Below are 23,497 nucleotides of genomic sequence, written 5' to 3' on the forward strand. Positions count from 1 at the left end.
CGCCACACTGTGAACCCACACCAAACATGAATGACAAACACATTTCGGGAGAACATCCGCACCGCAACACAACATAAACACAGCAGAACAAATACCCCAAAACCCCTTGCAGCATTAACTCTTCCGGGACGCTACAATATACATCCCCCGCTACCCCCTACCCGGAATACTCCGCCCTCCCCGACCCCGCCCACCTCAACCTCCTCATGCTCTCTCAGGGAGAGCATATCCCAAATTCCAAGCTGCTGTTTTGAGGCATGTTAGAAAAAAAAAATGCACTTTCTGACTTCAATAATAAATATGGCAGTGCCATGTTGGCATTTTCTTTCCATAACTTGAGTTGATTTATTTTGGAAAACCTTCGTATATTGTTTAATGCACCACAACAAAATTAGGCATAATAATGTGTTAATTCCACGACTGTATATATCGGTATCGGTTGATATCGGAATCGGTAATTAAGAGTTGGACAATATCAGAATATTGGCTATCGGCAAAAAAGCCATTATCGGACATCTCTGGTAATTATCATTTTTATATCCATTTTATGAATCTAATATGTACACGTTTATATATCCATCCATCCATCCATTTCCTAACGCTTGTCCCGTTAGGGGTCGCTGGAGCCTATCTCAGCTGCATTCGGGCGGAAGGCGGTGTACACCCTGGACAAGTCGCCACCTCATATACATTGTTAAATTACATGCGGTCGGCCCCCCCGGCCCAAGTCAAAAGGCTTGGACACCCCTGCTCCAAACGGTCTCCACGCTGCAAAAACTGAAATCTAAATAAGATTAAATATCTCAAACGAGGGTGATATTTGCTTATTTTCTGTCTGATAAGATAATTCTTCTCACAAAGCAGATTTTATGTTGGAGTCTTTTACTTGTTTTAAGGGTTTGGGTCCTGCAGACACACTGCAGGCTTACACACAAACATGCATCCAAAAAATATACGCCACACATACACACCCCCAACAACACCCTCGACGCAAATCCCATGGGGTGATGAAAGGATGGTCAGCGCCTGAGAGCTGCGGCCTACCGCCATGACCCCGCACTCCCTCCCCTCTGTTGCCAGATATCTCGAGATGTACGTTGTAATATGTACTTTGCTATGGAGGTTTTTTTCCCACTCCAGACTGGGCCCCCTTAAGAAAAGTGCACTTGTTATTAGTAAGAATATACTTATTTTAAGATATTTTTGGGTTCATTGATGTTATCTAATTTGACTTGTTTTGGAAAGTCTTGACAAGCCAAAATTTCTTGTTCTACTGGCAGATACTTTTGCCTAGTTCCAATAAAATACCCCTAATTATTCAATTTTTTTCCCTTGTTTTTGAACGCTGACTTTTTGCAGTGCACCCCTGCTCTAAGCGGTCTACACGCTGCAGAAACTGAAATCTAAGTAAGATGAAATATATCAAATAAGGGTGATATTTGCTTATTTTCTGTCTGATAAGATAATTCTTCTCACGAAGCAGATTTTATGTTAGAGTCTTTTACTTGTTTTAAGGGTTTTGGTCCAGTAGACACACTGCAGGCTGACACACAAACATGCATCCAAAAAATATACGCCACACATACACACCCCCAACGCCCTTGACGCAAATCCCAGGGGTGATGAAAGGATGGTCAGCGCCTGAGAGCTGCGGCCTACCGCCATGACCCCGCACTCCCTCCCCTCTGTTGCCAGATATCTCGAGATGTACGTTGTAATATGTACTTTGCTATGGAGGTTTTTTCCCACTTCAGACTGGGCCCCCTTAAGAAAAGTGCACTTGTTATTAGTAAGAATATACTTATTTTAAGATATTTTTGGGTTCATTGAGGTTATCTAATTTGACTTGTTTTGGAAAGTCTTGACAAGCCGAAATGTCTTGTTCTACTGGTAGATACTTTTGCTTAGTTCCAATAAAATACCCCTAATTATTCAATTTTTTCCCCTTGTTTTTGAACGCTGACTTTTTGCAGTGCACCCCTGCTCTAAGCGGTCTCTACGCTGCAAAAACTGAAATCTAAGTAAGATTAAATATATCAAATAAGGGTGATATTTGCTTATTTTCTGTCTGATAAGATAATTCTTCTTTTACTTGTTTTAAGGGTTTTGGTCCTATAGACACACTGCAGGCTTACACACAAACATGCATCCAAAAATATACGCCACACATACACTAAACCACTAAACCTCCCACCGCCCAACCCAACGCCCTCGACGCAAATCACATAGGGGTGATGAAAGGATGGTCAGCGCATGAGAGCTGCGGCCTGCCACCATGACCCCGCACTCCCTTCCCTCTGTTGCTAGATATCTTATATATAGAGATTTGAGCGTTCCTGTTCTGTTTGTCTAATCTCATTTTTGTATTTTTTTTTCCCTTGTTTTTGAACGCTGCCTTTTTTCAGTGCACCACCTCCATTTTTGTGAGTTGGTGTAAAAAAACACCATTTGGCCAAAGCATCGCTGCACGATGTTTGCCTTTCCGACACGTCAACATTGGCTCAAATCTAAAAGCGCCGGCTGCGCTGAAAAGGGAGAAGAAAGGAGAAGAAATGTGCCGCGAGAGATACTGTCACCCTTCCAGCCGGGGCCCACGTGCTTTATTTTTGCAGAGCTGATGGCAGCATCTCCCAAATCAACATGTGGGAGGGTGACGGTGCTCCGTGTTCTCCGAAAAACACCTTTGATTTCCTTTCAGACGCTTCGCTCTTCATTAGCGGCTGCAACACGCGTTCCAAATGTTTGCACCCGACGACGACGCCGTCGCTAATGAAAGAGGTCGACTTGAACCGTGCAGGAAAGCATGAAAGCCATTCTCCTTTTCAAGTCACTCCTTCACGTCTTCTTTTAAGATCGGAGAATGTTCTTTGTCTTCTTCTGTGGTGGCGGCGGTTGCGGAGTGGACGGGAATGTTTCCCCACCGATGGACGAGGTATGTTTTCTTCTGGTGTGCCAAGTTTGCAGGAGAACTTTTTTTTTCTTCTCCAAAAAGTTCTGCGTTAAGTTTTTTCCAAACAAAGCCACAGAACACCTCGATGAATTTTAAAAACATGATCCCGGACTGGAAAACTGTACCTGTTCTGAACTCCTGTTTCAATGTCAGTGTGGTATGGTGCTGCCCCTTGCCAAGAGTTAACATTCAATTTCTAGAAATTGCCCTGGTTTTACGAGCTATTTACTTATTTCTTAGTCAATTATTGGACATCATAATAGCAATTTTAGCATGAATATTTTATACTTTGGCTACTCGAGTTTGAAAATGTATTGAAACCGTATTTTCCAGACCATCGGGCGCACCGCCGACGAATAGCCTATTTTTTCATCGTTTTTCATATATAAGGCGCACTAAAGGAGTCATAATATTAAACTTAATTTGCATTAATTTATATACAATGCCAAAAAAGACATATACCGTATTTTCCGGACCATAGGGCGCAGCGGATTATAAGGCGCACTGCCAAAGATTGGTCTATTTTTTTTCCATATACAGTAGGGCAAAAAAGTATTTAGTCAGCCACCGATTGTGCAAGTTCTCCCACTTAAAATGATGACAGAGGTCTGTAATTTTCATCATAGGTACACTTCAACTGTGAGAGACAGAATGTGAAAACAAAAATCCAGGAATTCACATTGTAGGAATTTTTAAGAATTTATTTGTAAATTATGGTGGAAAATAAGTATTTGGTCAACCATTCAAAGCTCTCACTGATGGAAGGAGGTTTTGGCTCAAAATCTCAGGATACATGGCCCCCATTCATTCTTTCCTTAACACGGATCAATCATCCTCTCCCCTTAGCAGAAAAACAGCCCCAAAGCATGATGTTTCCACCCCCATGCTTCACAGTAGGTATGGAGTTCTTGGGATGCAACTCAGTATTCTTTTTCTTCCAAACACGACGAGTTGAGTTTATACCAAAAAGTTCTATTTTGGTTTCATCTGACCACATGACATTCTCCCAATCTTCTGCTGTATCATCCATGTACCCATTTTGGTATAAACTCAACTCGTCGTGTTTGGAGGAAGAAGAATACTGAGTTGCATCCCAAGAACACCACACCTACTGTGAAGCATGGGGGTGGAAACATCATGCTTTGGGGCTGTTTTTCTGCTAAAGGGACAGGACGATTGATCCGTGTTAAGGAAAGAATGAATGGGGCCATGTATCGTGAGATTTTGAGCCAAAACCTCCTTCTATCAGTGAGAGCTTTGAATGGTTGACCAAATACTTATTTTCCACCATAATTTACACATAATTTCTTTAAAATTCCTACAATGTAAATTCCTGGATTTTTGTTTTCACATTCTGTTTCTCACAGTGGAAGTGTAGCTATGATGAAAATTACAGACCTCTCTCATCATTTTAAGTGGGAGAACTTGCACAATCGGTGGCTGACTAAATACTTTTTTGCCCCACTGTATAAGGCGCAATGGATTATAGTGTGCATTAAAGTAGTAATAATACTAAACGTAATTTTTATTGGATTTTATACAATGCTAAAAAAGACATATATTGTATTTTTTGGACCATAGGGCGCACCGGTTTATGAGGCGCACTGCCGATGAATGGCCTATTTTTTATCCTTTTTCATATATATGGCGCAATAAGGGAGTCATATTATTAAACATAATTTTTATTTGAGTTTATACAATTCCAAACAAGACATATACCGTATTTTCCAGACCATAGGGTGCACCAGATAATAAGGCGCACTGCCAACGAAGGGCCTATTTTGGGCTTTTTTCATATATAAGGCGCACCGGATAATAGTGCGTATTGAAGGAGTCCTATTATCAAACCTAATTCTTATTTGATTTTATACAATGCCAAACAAGACATAAACCGTATTTTCCGGACCATAGGGCGCACCGGATTATAAAGCGCACTGCCAAAGACTGGTCTATTTTTGACATTTTTTTCATATATAAGGCGCACCAGATTATAGGGCGCATTAAAGGAGTTATATTATCAAACGTAATTTGTATTTAATTTTATACAATGCCAAACAAGACATATACCGTATTTTGCATACCATAGGGTGCACCAGATTATAAAGCGCACTGCCGATGAATGGCCTACTTTTGATCTTTTTTCATATATAAAGCGTACTGGATTATAGGGCGCATTAAGCAGTCATATTATTAAACTGAATTTTTATTTGATTTTTAACAATGCCAAACAAGACATATACCATATTTTCCTAACCATAGGGCGCACCGGATTATAAGTCGCACTGTCACAGAATGGTGTATTTTCAATCTTTCTTCATATATAAGGTGCACCCGATTTAAAGGCGCACTGCAGACGAATAGTCTATTTTTGATCTTTTTCATACATAAAGCGCACCGGATTACAGTGAGCAATAAAGGAGTCATATTATTAAACGTCATTTTTATTAGATTTTATACAATACCAATCAAAAGATTAACTGTATTTTCCGGACCATAGTGCGCACCGGATAATAATAATCACTGCCGACAAATGGTCTATTTTTAAATCTTTTTTCATATATAAGGTTCACCGGATTATAGGGTGCATTGAGGCAGTTATATAATTAAACATACTTTTTATTTGATTTCATACAATGCCAAACAAGACATATACCGTATTTTTCGGACCATAGGGCACACCGGATAATAAGGCACATTGCCGATGAATGGCGTATTTTTGATCCTTTTTCATATATAAGGGGCACTAAAGGAGTCATATTATTAAACATAAGTTTTATTTGATTTTAAACAATGCCAAACAATACATATGCCGTATTTTCCGGACCATAGGGCACACCAGATTACAAGGCGCACTGCCGGCCGATAAATGGCCTATTTTGGATCTTTTTTTATATATAAGGTGCACTGAATTTTAGGGCGCATTAAAGGAGTCATATCATTAAATGTCTTTTTTATTTGATTTTATACAATGCCAAACAAGACATATAACATATTTTCCGGACCATAGGGCGCACCGGATTATAAAGCGCACTGCCAAAGAATGGACGTTTTTTCATATATAAAGCGCACCAGATTATAGGGCGCATTAAAAGGAGTCATATTATTAAACAATTCAAATTTGATTTTATACAATGCCAAACAAGACACATACTGAATTTTCTGGACCACAGGGCGCACCCGATTATTAGGCGCACTGCCGAGGAATGGTCTATTTTGGATCTTTTTCATATATAAAGCGCACCGGATTACAGTGCGCAATAAAGGAGTCATGTTATCAAACGTCATTTTTATTTGATTTTATACAATACCAAACAAGAGATTAACCGTATTTTCCGGGCCATAGTGAGCACCGGATAATAATACGCACTGCCTACAAATGGTGTATTTTTAAATCTTTTTTCATATATAAGGTGCACCGGATTACAGGGTGCATTAAGGTAGTTATATTATTAAACATAAACTTTATTTGATTTTATACAATACCAAACAAGACATATACCGTATTTTTTGGACCATAGGGCGCACCGAATTATATGGCGCACTGCCAATGAATGGCCTATTTTTTTTAATCCTTTTTCATATATAAGGCGCACTAAAGGAGTCATATTATTAAAGATAAGTTTTTTTTGATTTTATACAATGCCAAACAATACATATACCGTATTTTCCGGACCATAGGGCACACCAGATTACAAGGCGCACCGCCGATGAATGGTCTATTTTGGATCTTTTTTCATATATAAGGTGCACCGAATTTTAGGGCGCATTAAAGGAGTCATATTATTAGACGTTTTTTTTATTTGATTTTATACAATGCCAAACAAGACATATATCATATTTTCCGGACCGTGTGGTGCACCGGATTATGAAGCACACTGCCAAAGAATGGAAATGTTTTCATATATAAAGTGCACCGGATTATAGGGCGCATTAAAGGAGTCATATTATTAAACGTAATTCTTATTTGATTTTATACAATGCCAAACAAGACATATACCGTATTTTCCGGACCATAAGGCGCACCAGTGCGCACTGGTGCACCAACACTGATTTGGACATTAGATGGCATGATTTTTTTAGTTTTTTTGAAGCCGTACTGCAAAAGATTGAATCAAGAGATTTAATTTGACGCTAACCAATGAATCCTAACACAACATGAATACGGTAAGAAGCCCCGGTACTACTTGGAACGCTCCTATATGGAAAATAAACCTGCTAAGACCGGTGAGGGTAATTTTCTCGCAGGTTTTTTTAGTCAGGCCGCCACCTTTCCCGGCCCTCCCCCCCGCACACCCGAAGTCTTTTTGATGGCTGTCAGTGGGCTGAAGGTGGCCATGTCAAATCCATTACCCAATGTGCTCAATAGAGCGCGGCCCATTTAGCAGTTGACTCATTTTTCGATGGATCATTTAGCCTTTCATGCCGGATGACTATGTTACTGGTGTAACCGAGACCCTCTTTTCCTTTGCGGCTGGTAGCATATTGCTCTTTTTCGCCGACACAAAACACGCGCTTTGTACTGCACTGCAAAAACTGAAATCGAAGTAAGATTAAATATCTCAAATAAGGGTGAAATTTGCCCATTTTCTGTCTGATAAGATAATTATTCTCACTAAGCAGATTTTGTGTTAGAGTCTTTTAATTGTTTTAATGGTTTTGGTCCTAAATTATCTCAGTAAGATATTACAGCTCGTTGCTGAGATTTGATGACCTATATTGAGTAAAACATGCTTGAAAGTAGAAATTCAACTGTTGCAAAGCTGTGTCATCAACACTCAAGAGTAGAGATGTCCAATAATATCGGACTGCCGATATTTTCGGCCGATAAATGCTTTAAAATGTAATATCGGAAATTATCGGTATTTGTTTCAAAAAGTAAAATTCGTGACTTTTTAAAACGCCGCTGTACGGAGTGGTACACGGCCGTACGGAGAAGTAAAGAGTGTCGATAAACTTTAAAGGCACTGCCTTTGCGTGCCGGCCCAATAACATAATATCTACGGCTTTTCTCACACACACAAGTGAATGCAATGCATACTTGGTCAACATCCATACAGGTCACACTGAGGGTGGCCGTAAAAACAACTTTAACACTGTTACAAATATGCACCACACTGTGAACCCACACCAAACAAGAATGACAAACACATTTCGGGAGAACATACGCACCGTAACACAACATAAACACAACAGAACAAGTACCCAGAACCCCTTGCAGCACTAACTCTTTCGGGACGCTACATTATACACCTCCCGCTACCCCCACCCCACCCACCTAAACCTCCTCATGCTCTCTCAAGGAGAACATGTCCCAAATTCCAAGCTGCTGTTTGAGGCATGTAAAAAAAAAGTATGCACTTTGTAACTTCAATAATAAATATGGCAGTGCCATGTTGGGGCTGGACTCTCTTCCACTCTGGCGTTGCCGGCAGTGAGAGGCGACGGGCTGGGGTGGCAATTCTTGTTGCCCCCCGGCTCAAAACCTGTACGTTGGAGTTCAACCCAGTGGACGAGAAGGTAGCCTCCCTCAGCGTTCGGGTGGGGGGACGGGTCCTGGCTGTTGTTTGTGCTTACGCACCAAACAGCAGTTCAGAGTATCCACCCTTTTTGGGTACACAGATTCCCTTGTCCTACTGGGGGACTTCAACGCTCATGTTGGCAACGACAGTGAAACCTGGAGAGGCGTGATTGGGAAGAATGGCCGCCCGAATCTGAACTCGAGTGCTGTTTTGTTATTGGGCTTTTGTGCTCGTCACAGATTGTCATTAACAAACACCATGTTCAAACATAAGGGTGTCCATATGTGCACTTGGCACCAGGACACCCTAGGCCGCAGTTCCATGATCGACTTTGTAGTTGTGTCATCGGATTTGCAGCCTCATGTTTTGGACACTCGGGTGAAGAGAGGGGCGGAGCTTTCTACCGATCACCACCTGGTGGTGAGTTGGCTGCGATGGTGGGGGAGGATGCCGGACAGACCTGGCAGGCCCAAACGCATTGTGAGGGTCTGCTGGGAACGCCTTGCAGAGTCTCCTGTCAGAAAGAGTTTCAATTCCCACCTCCGGAAGAACTTTGAGCCTGTCACGAGGGAGGTGTGGGGCATTGAGTCCGAGTGGACCATGTTCTGCACCTCTATTGTCGAGGCAGTTGATTGGAGCTGTGGCCGCAAGATAGTTGGTGCCTGTCGTGGTGGTAATCCGAGAACCTGTTGGTGGACACCGGCGCTGAGGGATGCCGTCAAGCTAAAGAAAGAGTCCTATCGGATTCTTTTGGCTCATAGGACTCCGGAGGCAGCGGACAGGTACCGACAGGCCAAACCGTGTGCGGCTTCAGTGGTTGCGGAGGCAAAAACTCGGACATTGGAGGAGTTCGGGGAAGCCATGGAAAACGACTTCCGGACGGCTTCAAAGCGATTCTGAACCACCATCCGCCGCCTCAGGAAGGGGAAGCAGTGCACTATCAACACCGTGTATGGTGCGGATGGTGTTCTACTGACTTCGACTACGAACGTTGTGGATTGGTGGAGGGAATACTTCGAAGACCTCCTCAATCCCACCAACACGTCTTCCTATGAGGAAGCGGTGCCTGGGGACTCTGTGGTGGGCTCACCTATTTCTGGGGCTGAGGTTGCTGAGGTAGTTAAAAAGCTCCTCGGCAGCAAGGCCCCGGGGGTAGATGAGATCCGCCCGGAGTTACTTAAGGCGATGCTGTGGGGCTCACTTGGTTGACAAGACTCTGCAGCATTGCGTAAACATCGTGGGCGGTGCCTCTGGATTGGCAGACCGGGATGGTGGTTCCTCTCTTTAAGAAGGGGGACTGGAGGGTGTGTTCCAACTATCGCGGGATCGCACTCCTCAGCCTTCCTGGTAAGGTCTATTCAGGTGTACTGGAGACAAGGCTACGCCAGATAGTCGAAGATCGGATTCAGGAGGAACAGTGTGGTTTTCGTCCTGGTCGTGGAACTGTGGACTAGCTCTATACTCTCGGCAGGGTCCTTGAGGGTGCATGGGAGTTTGCCCAACTTTGTGGACTTGGAGAAGGCATTCGACCGTGTTCCTCGGGAAGTCCTGTGGGGAGTGCTCAGAGAGTATGGGGTATCGGACTGTCTGATTGTGGCAGTCCGCTCCCTGTAGGATCAGCGTCAGAGCTTGGTCCGCATTGCCGGCAGTAAGTCGGACCCGTTTCCAGTGAGGATTGGACTCCGCCAAGGCTGTACTTTGTCACAGATTCTGTTCATAACTTTTATGGACAGAATTTCTAGACGCAGTCAAGGCGTTGAGGGGATCCGGTTTGGTGGCTGCAGGATTAGGTCTCTGCTTTTTGCAGATCATGTGTCCTGATGGCTTCATCTGGCCAGGATCTTCAGCTCTCACTGGATTGATTCGCAGTCGAGTGTGAAGCGACTGGGATGAGAATCAGCACCTCCAAATTCGAGTCCATTGTTCTCGCCCGGAAAAGGGTGGAGTGCCATCTCCGGGTTGGGGGGGACACCCTGCCTCAAATGGAGGAGTTCAAGTACCTCGGAGTCTTGTTCACGAGTGAGGGAAGAGTGGATCGTGAGATCGACAGGCGGATCAGTGCGGCGTCTTCAGTAATGCGGACGCTGTATCGATCCGTTGTGGTGAAAAAGGAGCTGAACTGAAAGGCAAAGCTCTCTATTTACCGGTCGAGCTACGTTCCCATCCTCACCTATGGTCATGAGCTTTGGGTTATGATCGAAAGGATAAGATCACTGATACAAGCGGCCAAAATGAGTTTCCTCCGCCGGGTGGCGGGGCTCTCCCTTAGAGATAGGGTAAGAAGCTCTGCCATCCGGGAGGAGCTCAAAGTAAAACCACTGCTCCTCCACATCGAGAGGAGACAGATGAGGTGGTTCGGGCATCTGGTCAGGATACCACAGAACGCCTCCCTAGGGAGGTGTTTCGGGCACGTCCGACCGGTAGGAGGCCACGGGGAAGACCCAGGACACGTTGGGAAGACTATGTCTCCCGGCTGGCCTGGGAACGCCTTGGGATTCCCCGAAAAGCTGGAGGAAGTATCTGGGCTTCCCTGCTTAGGCTGCTGCTCCCGCGACCCGACCTCGGATTAGCGGAAGAAGATGGATGGATGGATGGATGGATGGATAGGTTTCAAGACATTTAATGCCGAGCGCATATCATTGTGTCAAGGTAATTTAAGAACATTTTTCAACAGGTCTCCTATTTTTTTTGTTTTCTTATCAAGAAAAGTGCACTTGTTATTAGTGAGAATATACCTATTTTAAAGTATTTTGGGGTTCATTGAGGTTAGCTAATTTTACTTGTTTTGGAAAGTCTTGACAAGCCAAATTTTCTTGTTCTATTGGCAGATCATTTTGCTTAGTTCAAGTAAAATACCTCTCATTTTTGTATTTTTTTTCTTGGTTTTGAACACTGACTTTTTGCAGTGCTCCCCTGCTTGAAGCGGTCTCCACGCTGCAAAAACTGAAATCTAAGTAAGATGAAATACCTCAAATAAGGGTGATATTTGCTTATTTTCTGTCTGATAAGATCATTCTTCTCACTAAGCAGATTGTGTGTTTGTCTTTTACTTGTTTTGAGGTTTTTGGTCCTGCAGACACACTGCAGGCTTACGCACAAACATGCATCGAAAAAAATATACGCCACACATACACCTACCCCACCCAACCCCCAAACCCTGACCCCAACCCAACGGCCTCGATGCAAATCCCACAGGGGTGATGAAAGGATGGTCAGCGCATGAGAGCTGCAGCCTGCCATCATGACCCCGCACTCCCTCCCCTCTGTCGCTAGATATCTCGAGATGTACGTTGTAATATGTATATGTGATTTGCTATGGAGTTTTTTTCCCACTCCAGACTGGGCCCCCTTAAGAAAAGTGCACTTGTCATTAGTGAGAATATACTTATTTTACGGCATTTTGGGGGTTCATTGAGGATAGCTAATTTGATTTGTTTTGGAATGTCTTGACAAGCCAAATTTTGTTGTTCTATTGGCAGATAATTTTGCTTAGTTCAAGTAAAATACCCCTCATTTTTGTATTTTTTTTTTAACTTGTTTTTTAACAGTGACTTTCTGCAGTGTGCACGTCGCGTCGTTGGGAGAATACTGTTGTTCATGCTACAAAAAAAAACATTTAAACATGCACATGTTTGTGTATAGGGATAATAATAATAATAATAATAATAATAATGGATTAGATGTATATAGCGCCTTTCTATCGACTCGATACTCAAACACGTGTACCTTTCATATTTAAATAGGAACTGCACTTTGGGGGGGGGATTTTAACAATCCTTATGAGAAACAAGACAATAAATGTTTTTTTTGTTTTTTTTTCATTGTAACGTGAAAAATCTGCTACTAAATCGCCAAAAATGGCACTCATATTTGGGGGACACGATTGATATCATGCCACGGATATCAGCTTGTGTGCGTCTAACCTGTCTGTTGCGTTCATCAGTGATCCTCTGAATCTGAATCTTTTTCCTCCCCATGGTGCTTGCTTTTGCGGAGCGGGGGGTCGTGCGAGGTCAGGGGTCACAGGTGAACGAGGCTGTATTTCTTTAAACACCCGCTTGCCCTCTCTGCACACGTCAGGACTGGCTTTTTGTGTGTGGAAAGAAGAGAGGGTTGACGGGAGTAGAGCACGAAGGGGTCCTCAGATCATGGTCTTCCCGGACAGAAACATCCGCGCTCAATTCGACTGCCCTCCCCTTCACCTCAGCTGGCCAGCTCCTGGAAAACACAAAAGCATTCATCAGAACGAGAGCGACGCTGAAACGGCGATGGGAGGGGGCGTTGTTTGTAGACCGTGACCCACTTTAGCTACTACAAACACCGTCTCTGCTTTGACCCCGCATAAACAACGAGAGAATAAATGATGCGGCGATGCATCCGAGGCGCCATCAAATCGGTGGCACGTTGAGCTGAAACGAGGCAGGGGGTTGTTGTTGCTCCGTGTAGAGCAGGAGGCCCCTCAGCGGCCCGCGAGCACGGAGGCTGTGCTGTGTCAGCTTCATTAGAGGCATCACCGCCACATCACTGATCTGCTGGTCGCCCACGGCAACCGGCTGCCCGGTCGGGGCCGCCTGGCACGCCGACCGCGACCCGCCGCCGTGCTGACTGCAGCCGTGTTTGTCTTTTGGGTCGTGTGTTTGTATTTAATTCTCTCAAAACACACAGAATAACTGCCATCCATGCCATTCCGGTGAAAGTATGAGCGCAAGCCGCGATACGCGGGAGCGGAACCAAAATGCTCGAATGGCGAGGGTGAGTGGAGCGCCTGGATGTTAGAACGGTTCGAATCGGACAACAAATGTGGGATATGGAGATGTTTGTATATTGCCCATTAGTTTATAACGGAGGTATTCCCGGTAATCTGGGAAATTTCGAAACTGGTAAACATACTGGCTTGAAAAGAGGAGATTAGGAAGAAGTTTGAGAACCCTATAGAGGAGAATGCCTGGTAATTCCAGGTAATCAGGGAATTTTTGGAACCGGGAAACATGCTGGCTTGAATGTGCAGGAAGAGTGGAGTGTGTGGATGTTGGAACGGTTCGAATCGGACAAAAAATGTGGGATATGTAGAGCTTTGTATATAACCCATTCATTTCCAATTGAGGGAAATTACTGGTAATTCCCGGTAATCTGGGAATTTTGGGAACCGGGAAACATGCTGTTTTGAATGTGCAGGAAGAGTGGAGTGTGTGGATGTTGGAACGGTCCGTATCGGACGAGAAATGTGGAATATGGAGAGGTTTGTATATTGCTCATTCATTTTCATTGGGGGGAAATTCCCAGAATTTCTGGGTAATCTGCATGGTAATGTTTGTAGGCTTAGGGACAAGCGGTAGAAAATGGATGGATGGACGTATGTCTATTGCCCATTCATTTTCAATAGAGGAGAATGCCTGGTAATTCCGGGTAATCAGGGAATTTTCGGAACTGGGAAACATGCTGGCTCGAATGTGCAGGAAGAGTGGAGTGTGTGGATGTTGGAACGGTTCAAATCGGACAAAAAATGTGGGATATGGAGAGGTTTGTATATAAGCCATTAATTTCCAACTGAGGGAAATTCCTGGTAATTCCCTGTAATCAGGGTATTTTCAAAACCGGGAAACATGCTGGCTTGAATGTGCAGAAAGAGTGGAGTACGTGGATGTTGGAACGGTTCAAAATCGGACGAGAAATGTGGAATATGGGGTGGTTTGTATATCGGTTATTCATTTTCATTGGGGGGAAATTCCCAGAAATTCCGGGTGATCTGCATGGTAATGTTTGTAGGTTTAGGGACAAGCGGTAGAAAAATGGATGGATAGAAGGATGTCTATTGCCCATTCATTTTTAATAGAGGAGAATGCCTGGTAATTCCAGGTAATCAGGGAATTTTCGGAACCGGGAAACATGGTGGCTTGAATGTGCAGGAAGAGTGGAGTGTGTGGATGTTGGAACGGTTTGAATCGGACGAGAAATGTGGAATATGGAGAGGTTTGTACATCGCCCATTCATTTTCAATGGGGGAAATTCCTGGTAGTTCCGGGTACTCTGGGAATTTTCAGCTGGCTTGAATGTGCAGGAAGAGTGGAGTGTGTGGATGTTGGAACGGTTCAAATCGGACCAAAAATATGGGATATGGAGAGGTTTGTATATAAGCCATTAATTTCCAACTGACGGAAATTCCTGGTAATTCCCGGTAATCAGGGAATTTTCAAAACCGGGAAACATGCTGGCTTGAATGTGCAGAAAGAGTGGAGTACTTGGATGTTGGAACGGTTCGGATCGGACGAGAAATGTGGAATATGGAGAGGTTTGTATATCGGTTATTCATTTTCATTGGGGGGAAATTCCCAGAAATTCCGGGTGATCTGCATGGTAATGTTTGTAGGTTTAGGGACAAGGGGTAGAAAAATGGATGGATAGAAGGATGTCTATTGCCCAATCATTTTCAATCCAGGAAAATGACTGGTAATTCCAGGTAATCAGGGAATTTTTGGAACCGGGAAACATGCTGGATTGAATGCGCAGGAAGAGTGGAGTGTGTGGATGTTGGAACGGTTTGAATCGGACAAAAAATGTGGGACATGGAGAGGTTTGTATATAAGCCATTAATTTCCAACTGAGGGAAATTCCTGGTAATTCCCGGTAATCAGGGAATTTTCAAAACCGGGAAACATGCTGGCTTGAATGTGCAGGAAGAGTGGAGTGTGTGGATGTTGGAACGGTTCAAATCGGTCGCTAGAGTGGAGAGGGTGTGGATTTTTAATTGAAAGGCATAAAACAAAAGAGGAGATTAGGAAGAAGTTTGAGAACCCAATAGAGGAAAATGACTGGTAATTCCAGGTAGTCAGGGAATTTTCGGAACCGGGAAACATGCTGGCTTGAATGTGCAGGAATACTGGAGTGTGTGGATGTTGGAACGGTCCGTATCGGACGAGAAATGTGGAATATGGAGAGGTTTGTATGTAAGCCATTAATTTCCAACTGAGGGAAATTCCTGGTAATTCCCGGTAATCAGGGAATTTTCAAAACCGGGAAACATGCTGGCTTGAATGTGCAGGAAGAGTGGAGTGTGTGGCTGTTGGAACGGTTCGAATCGGACGACAAATGTGGAATATGGAGAGGTTTGTACATCGCCCGTTCATTTTCAATGGGGGAAATTCCTGGTAGTTCCGGGTAGTCTGGGAATTTTCAGCTTGCTTGAATATCCAGGGTGAGTGGACTGTGTAAAGACTGGAACGGTTTGAATCATATGAGAAATGTGGGGTATGGAGAAGTTTTCTTTGAGATGTTAGGACAGTTCGAATCGGACAAGAAATATGGGATATGGAGGGCTTTGTATATAACCCATTCATTTCCAACTGAGGGAAATTTCTTGTAATTCCCGGTAATCAGGGAATTTTCAAAACCGGGAAACATGCTGTCTTGAATGTGCAGGAAGAGTGGAGTGTGTGGATATTGGAACGGTTCGAATCGGACGAGAAATGTGGAATATGGAGAGGTTTGTACATCGCCCATTCATTTTCAATGGGGGAAATTCCTGGTAGTTCCGGGTAGTCTGGGAATTTTCAGCTTGCTTGAATATCCAGGGTGAGTGGACTGTGTGAAGAGCGGAATAGTTCGAATCGGACGAGAAATGTGGGATATGGAGAAGGTTACTTTGAGATGTTAGGACGGTTCGAATCGGACAAGAAATATGAAGAGGTTTGTATATTGCCCATTAATTTCTAACTGAGGGAAATTCCCAGAAATGTCTGGGTAATCTGGGACATTTTCGGAACCATGCTGGCTTGAATGTGCAGGAAGAGTGGAGTGTGTGGATGTTAGAACGGTTTGAATCGGACGAGAATTGTGGGATATGGAGAGGTTTGTATTTTGCCTATTCATTTTCAATAGAGGGACATTCCTTGTAATTCCGGGAAATCAGGGAATTTTCGTAACCGGGAAACATGCCGGCTTGAATGTGCAGGAAGAGTGGAGTGTGTGGATGTTGGAACAGTTCGAATCGGACAAAAAATGTGGGATATGGAGAGGTTTGTATATAACCAATTCATTTCCAACTGAGGGAAATTCCTGGTAATTCCCGGTAATCAGGGAATTTTCAAAACCGGGAAACATGCTGGCTTGAATGTGCAGGAAGAGTGGAGTGTGTGGATGGGACTGTTCGAATCAGACGAGAAATATGGAATATGGAGAGGTTTGTATATCGCTCATTCATTATTATATTGGGGGAAAATTCCCAGAAAATCTGCGTAATCGGCATGGTAATGCTTGTAGGTTTAGGGACAAGCGGTAGAAAATGGATGGCTGGACAGATGTCTATTGCCCATTCATTTTCAATAGAAGAGAATGCCTGGTAATTCCGGGTAATCAGGAATTTTCGGAACCGGGATACATGCTGGCTTGAATGTACAGGAAGAGTGCAGTGTGTGGATGTTGGAAAGGTTCGAATCGGACAAGAAATATGGGATATGGAGAAGTTTGTATATAACCCATTAATTTCCAACTGAGGGAAATTCCTTGTAATTCCCGGTAATCAGAGAATTTTCAAAACCCGGAAACATGCTGGCTTGAATGTGCAGAAAGAGTGGAGTGTGTGGATGTTGGAACGGTTCGAATCGGACGAGAAATGTGGAATATGGAGAGGTTTGTACATCGCCCATTAATTTTCAATGGGGGACATTCCTGGTAGTTCCGGGTAGTCTGGTAATTTTCAGCTTGCTTGAATATCCAGGGTGAGTGGACTGTGTGAAGAGTGGAAAGGTTCGAATCATACGAGAAATGTGGGATATGGAGAAGTTTACTCTGAGATGTTAGGACGGTTCGAATCGGACAAGAAATATGGGATATGGAGATCTTTGTATACAACCCATTAATTTCCAACTGAGGGAAATTCCTTGTAATTCCCGGTAATCAGGGAATTTTCAAAACCCGGAAACATGCTGGCTTGAATGTGCAGAAAGAGTGGAGTGTGTGGATGTTGGAACGGTTCGAATCGGACGAGAAATGTGGAATATGGAGAGGTTTGTACATCGCCCATTCTTTTTCAATAGGGGAAATTCCTGGTAGTTCTGGGTAGTCTGGGAATTTTCAGCTTGCTTGAATATCCAGGGTGAGTGGACTGTGTGAAGAGTGGAACAGTTTGAATCGGACGAGAAATGTGGGATATGGAGAAGTTTACTTTGAGATGTTAGGACGGTTCGAATCGGACAAGAAATATGGAGAGGTGTGTATATTGCTCATTAATTTCCAACTGAGGGACATTCCCAGAAATGTCTGGGTAATCTGGGACATTTTCGGAACCATGCTGGCTTGAATGTGCAGGAAGAGTGGGGTGTGTGGATGTTAGAACGGTTTGAATCGGACGAGAATTGTGGGATATGGAGAGGTTTGTATTTTGCCTATTCATTTTCAATAGAGGGACATTCATTGTAATTCCGGGAAATCAGGGAATTTTCGTAACAGGGAAACATGCTGGCTTGATTGCGCGGAAAGAGTGGAGTGTGTGGATTTTAGGACGGTTCGAATCGGAAGAGAAATGAGGAATATGGAGAGGTTTGTATATTGCCCATTAATTTCCAACAGAGGGAAATTCCCAGAAATTCCCGGTAATCTGGGAATTTTGGGAACCGGGAAACATGCTGGCTTGAATGTGCAGGTAGAGTAGAGTGTGTGGATGTTGCAACAGTTCGAATCGGAAGAGAAATGTGGGATACGGAGAGATTTGTATATTGCCCATTCATTTTCAATGGGGGTAATACCTGATGATTCCGGGTAACCGGGTAATCTGGGAATTTTCCGCTTGCTTGAATATCCAGGGTAAATAGAGCGGGAAACTTTTCGAATCTGACGAGAAATGCGGGATATGGAGAGGTTTACTTTGTATATTGCTTGTTCATTTTCAATGGGGGGGCAATTCCTGGTAATTTTGGGTAGGGAATTTTCTTAACCGGGAAACATGCTGGCTTGATTGTGCAGAAAGAGTGAAGTGTGTAGATGTTAAGGACGGTTCGAATCAGACGACAAATGTGGGCTATGGAAAGGTTTGTATATCGCCCATTCATTTTCAATGGGGGAAATTCCTGGTAATTCCAGGTAATCTGGGCATTTTCTGCTTGCGTGAATATCCAGGGTGAGTGGAGCGTGTGGAGGATGGGACTTTTCGAATCGGACAAGAAATGTGGCATATGGAGAGGTTTGTACAAATCCCGTTTCCATATGAGTTGGGAAATTGTGTTAGATGTAAATATAAACGGAATACAATGATTTGCAAATCCTTTTCAACCCATATTCAGTTGAATATGCTACAAAGACAACATATTTGATGTTCAAACTGATAAACTTTTTTTTTGTGGCAAATAATCATTAACTTTAGAATTTGATGCCAGCAACACGTGAAAAAGAAGTTGGGAAATGTGGAAATAAATACTGATAAAGTTGAGAAATACTCATCAAACACTTATTTGGAACATCCCACAGGTGTGCAGGCTAATTGGGAACAAGTGGGTGCCATGATTGGGTATAAAAGCAGCTTCAATGAAATGCTAAGTAATTCACAAACAAGGATGGGGCGAGGGTCACCAATTTGTAAGCAAATTGTCGAACAGTTTTAGAACAACATTTCTCAACGAGCTATTGCAAGGAATTTAGGGATTTTGCCATCCACGGTCCGTAAAATCATCAAACGGTTCAGAGAATTTGGAGATATCACTGCACGTAAGCGATGATATTACGGACCTTTGATCTCTCAGGCGGTACCGCATCAAAAACCCACATCAGTGTGTAAAAGATATCACCACATGGGCTCAGGAACACTTCAAAAAACCACTGTCAGTAACTACAGTTGGTTGCTACATCTGTAAGTGCAAGTTAAAACTCTGCTATGCAAAGCAAAACCCACTTACCAACACCACCAAGGAACACCGCTGGCTTCGCTGGGCCCAAGCTCATCTAAGATGGACTGATGCAAAGTGGAAAAGTGATCTGTAGTTTGACGAGTCCACATATCAAATTATATTAGAAAACTGTGGACATGGTGTCCTCCGGAACAAAGAGGAAAATAACAATCCGGATTGTTATAGGCGCAAAGTTCAAAAGCCAGCATCTGTGATGGTATGGGGGTGTATTAGTGCCCAAGGCATGGGTAACTTACACATCTGTGAAGGCACCATTAATGCTTAATGGTCCATACAGGTTTTGGAGCAACATATGTTGTCATCCAAGCAACATTATCATGGACGCCCCTGCTTATTGCAGCAAGACAATGCCAAGCCACGTGTTACAACAGTGTAGTTTCGTAGTAAAAGAGTGCAGGTACTTTCCTGGCCCGTCTGTAGTCCAGACCTGTGTCCCATCGAAAATGTGTGGAGCATTATGAAGCGTAAAATACGACAGCGGAGACACCAGACTGCTGAACGACTGAAGCTCTACATAAATCAAGAATGGGAAAAAAATCCACTTTCAAAGCTTCAACAATTAGTTTCCTCAGTTCCCAAAATGTGTATTGAGTGTTTTTAAAAGAAAAGGTGATTTAACACAGTGGTGAACATGCCCTTTCCCAACTACTTTGGCTCGTGTTGCAGACAAGAAATTGTAAGTTAATTATTATTTGCAAAAAAAAAAAAAAAGTTTATGAGTTTGAACAACAAATATATTGTCTTTGTAGTGCATTCAACTGAATATGGGTTGAAAATATATGCAAATCATTGTATTCCGTTTATATTTACATCCAACACAATTTCCCAACTCATATGGAAACAGGGTTTGTACATTGTCTATTCATTTTCAATCGGGTGAAGTTCCCAGAAATGTATGGGTAATCTGGGAATTTTTAGAACCGGGATACATGTTGTCTTGAATGTGCAGCGAGAGTGGAGTGTGAGTGGATTTTTAAATGAAAGGCATAAAACAAAAGCGGAGAATAGGAAGAACTTTGAGAACCCAAATAAATAGATGATTACATTCACACAAGAAAACTCTACTTCGTGTCTTGTGATCACATGACTTCTGCCAGCGGGAAACAGTCCCATATTTGAGTGGAAGTATGTGGCGTCCAAACACGGACACAGGGTGACGTTTGTAGTCGGGGGAAAACATTTCCGACCTCAACCGGAGAGAAAGTCTGCAGTGCAAACTCATGAATGAATGAGAAGGCGCCGCTCGGGCAAAGCGAGGACCGATTTGGGCGCCGTTCCTCCTCCTATTTGTGGTCGCGTATTAAAAATAACCCAGTCTATATATATATAGAATGTGTGTGTGTGTATATATATATTTATATAAACAGGCAGATTATGTGTGTGTGTGTGCGCACACAGGACAGCGTCACACCAGCTCTCCCACATTGTTTGCATTCCCTCCCTACCTGCAAGCGTTCATTGTGGGGGAAACAAAGACGTCTTGCTAATCTGTCATGAGACTTCCTGTTTGTGCGGCCGCCACTCGCACGTAACCAAGCGGTTGTCCATGAATTATGCACCGCCAGAGAGTGTCATAATTGTTTAGTTTAAAAAAAAAATTAAAATAAAATTGGAGGCAAGAACATCTCCAGCAGGATGTTGAAACCGTCGGCAACATCTTTATAAAACTCTGCTATACGTGTTCTAAAAAAAAAAAAAAAAAAAAAAATGAAACCCTTCTTCAAATCATTGCATATTTTTTTCCCCCTCCCTGGCACAGATTTAATAGGAGAGTTCAGAGGAGGATAATGAATTCTACCTGGATCACATCATTAGTGCGCTCCTGAGGAAGAAGAGAGTAGGAGTTCCTAATGTGCTGCACATTCTTTCAGACGTCTTCAAATGACACGGTGCGGAGACGTGTCGCTGACATGTTTAAAGCAAATGATAACAAAGTGTGTGTGTGTGTGTTCTTGTATTTCTACCCTTCTTGAGACATCAACAAGGAAAAGTACAAGTCCCAATACGGAAAACCATTGCATCTAATGGAGAGCCAAATACTAGAGTCTGTGAACATTGCTCCAAAGTCAGGATTTTTTTCCTGATTTAATGTGCATACAAAAGCAAACATTGACAGGTGTAAAAGCAGCAATATATGATAAAACAAGACGGCAGCTAAAGAAGGACTTCCCTGTTCATTCCCGAAAAAACCCGGCAGGTGAACAGCTGATTTTACGACTTCCTGTGATGACGTAAGACAACCCGCGTCGTATATGTGTGTGTTCTTGTATTTCTACACTTCTTGAGACATCAAAAAGGAAAAGTACAAGTTAGGACAAAAATCAGGGTCCCAATACAGAAAACCATTGTATGTAATAGAGAGCCAAATACTAGAGTCCGTGAACATTGCTCCAAAGTCAGGATTTTTTTGTTGATTTAATGTGCATACAAAAGTCAACACTGATAGGTGCAAAGGAAGCGATATATGATAAAACAAAACAGCAGCTAAAGAAGGACTTCCCTGTTCATTCCCGAAAAAAGCCGGCAGGTGAACAGCTGATTTTACGACTTCCTGTGCTGACGTAAGACAACCCGCGTCGTATATGTGTGTGTTCTTGTATTTCTCACACTTCTTGAGACATCAACAAGGAAAAGTACAAGTTAGGACAAAAATCATGGTCCCAATACAGAAAACCATTGCATAAAATAGAGAGCCAAATACTAGAGTCCGTGAACATTGCTCCAAAGTCAGGATTTTTTTGTTGATTTAATGTGCATACAAAAGTCAACACTGATAGGTGCAAAGGAAGCGATATATGATAAAACAAAACAGCAGCTAAAGAAGGACTTCCCTGTTCATTCCCGAAAAAACCCGGCAGGTGAACAGCTGATTTTACGACTTCCTGTGCTGACGTAAGACAACCCGCGTCGTATATGTGTGTGTTCTTGTATTTCTACACTTCTTGAGACGTCAACAAGGAAAAGTACAAGTTAGGACATATATCATGGTCCCAATACGGAAAACCATTGCATGTAATAGAGAGCCAAGTACTAGAGTCCGTGAACATTGCTCCAAAGTTAGGATTTTTTTTCTGATTTAATGTGCTTACAAAAGCAAACATTGATAGGTGTAAAGGCAGCAATATATGATAAAACAAGATGGCAGCTAAAGAAGGACTTCCCTGTTCATCTCGGAAAAAACCCGGCAGGTGAACAGCTGATTTTACGACTTCCTGTGATGACGTAAGACAACCCGCGTCGTATATGTGTGTGTTCTTGTATTTCTACACTTCTTGAGACATCAAAAAGCAAAAGTAAAAGTTAGGACAAAAATCATGGTCCCAATACAGAAAACCCATCCATCCATCCATCCATTTTCTACCGCTTATTCCCTTTCGGGGTCGCGGGGGGCGCTGGCGCCTATCTCAGCTACAATCGGGCGGAAGGCAGGGTGCACCCTGGACAAGTCGCCACCTCATCGCAGGGCCAACACAGATAGACAGACAACATTCACACTCACATTCACACACTAGGGCCAATTTAGTGTTGCCAATCAACCTATCCCCAGGTGCATGTCTTTGGAAGTGGGAGGAAGCCGGAGTACCCGGAGGGAACCCACGCATTCACGGGGAGAACATGCAAACTTTGCATGTAATAGAGAGCCAAATACTAGAGTCCGTGAACATTGCTCCAAAGTCAGGATTTTTTTGTTGATTTAATGTGCATACAAAAGTCAACACTGATAGGTGCAAAGGAAGTGATACATGATAAAATAAAACAGCAGCTAAAGAAGGACTTCCCTGTTCATTCCCGAAAAAAGCCGGCAGGTGAACAGCAGATTTTACGACTTCCGGTGCTGGCGTAAGACAACCCGCGTCACATATGTGTGTGTTCTTGTAATTCTACACTTCTTGAGACATCAACAAGGAAAAGTACAAGTTAGGACATATATCATGGTCCCAATACGGAAAACCATTGCATGTAATAGAGAGCCAAGTACTAGAGTCCGTGAACATCGCTCCAAAGTTAGGATTTTTTTCCTGATTTAATGTGCTTACAAAAGCAAACATTGATAGGTGTAAAGGCAGCAATATATGATAAAACAAGATGGCAGCTAAAGAAGGACTTCCCTGTTCATCTCGGAAAAAACCCGG

General features: G+C 43.1%; 1 protein-coding gene across 5 annotated transcripts in view; it reads right to left on the minus strand.

Annotated features, from left to right (window-relative positions):
* Positions 1-23,497, minus strand: part of LOC133561825 (myocyte-specific enhancer factor 2D homolog) — a 198,885-nt gene that overhangs the window by 78,666 nt on the left and 96,722 nt on the right. For all 5 annotated transcript variants that reach the window (XM_061915411.1, XM_061915408.1, XM_061915412.1 and 2 more), the window contains exon 2: positions 12,393-12,687. In XM_061915411.1, coding sequence (XP_061771395.1) covers positions 12,393-12,446 — 54 coding nt within the window. In that variant the 5' untranslated portion in view covers positions 12,447-12,687. The remainder of the gene's footprint in view (positions 1-12,392; positions 12,688-23,497) is intronic.

The sequence above is a fragment of the Nerophis ophidion genome, linkage group LG11, assembly GCF_033978795.1.
Source record: "Nerophis ophidion isolate RoL-2023_Sa linkage group LG11, RoL_Noph_v1.0, whole genome shotgun sequence".
Taxonomy (NCBI): domain Eukaryota; kingdom Metazoa; phylum Chordata; class Actinopteri; order Syngnathiformes; family Syngnathidae; genus Nerophis; species Nerophis ophidion.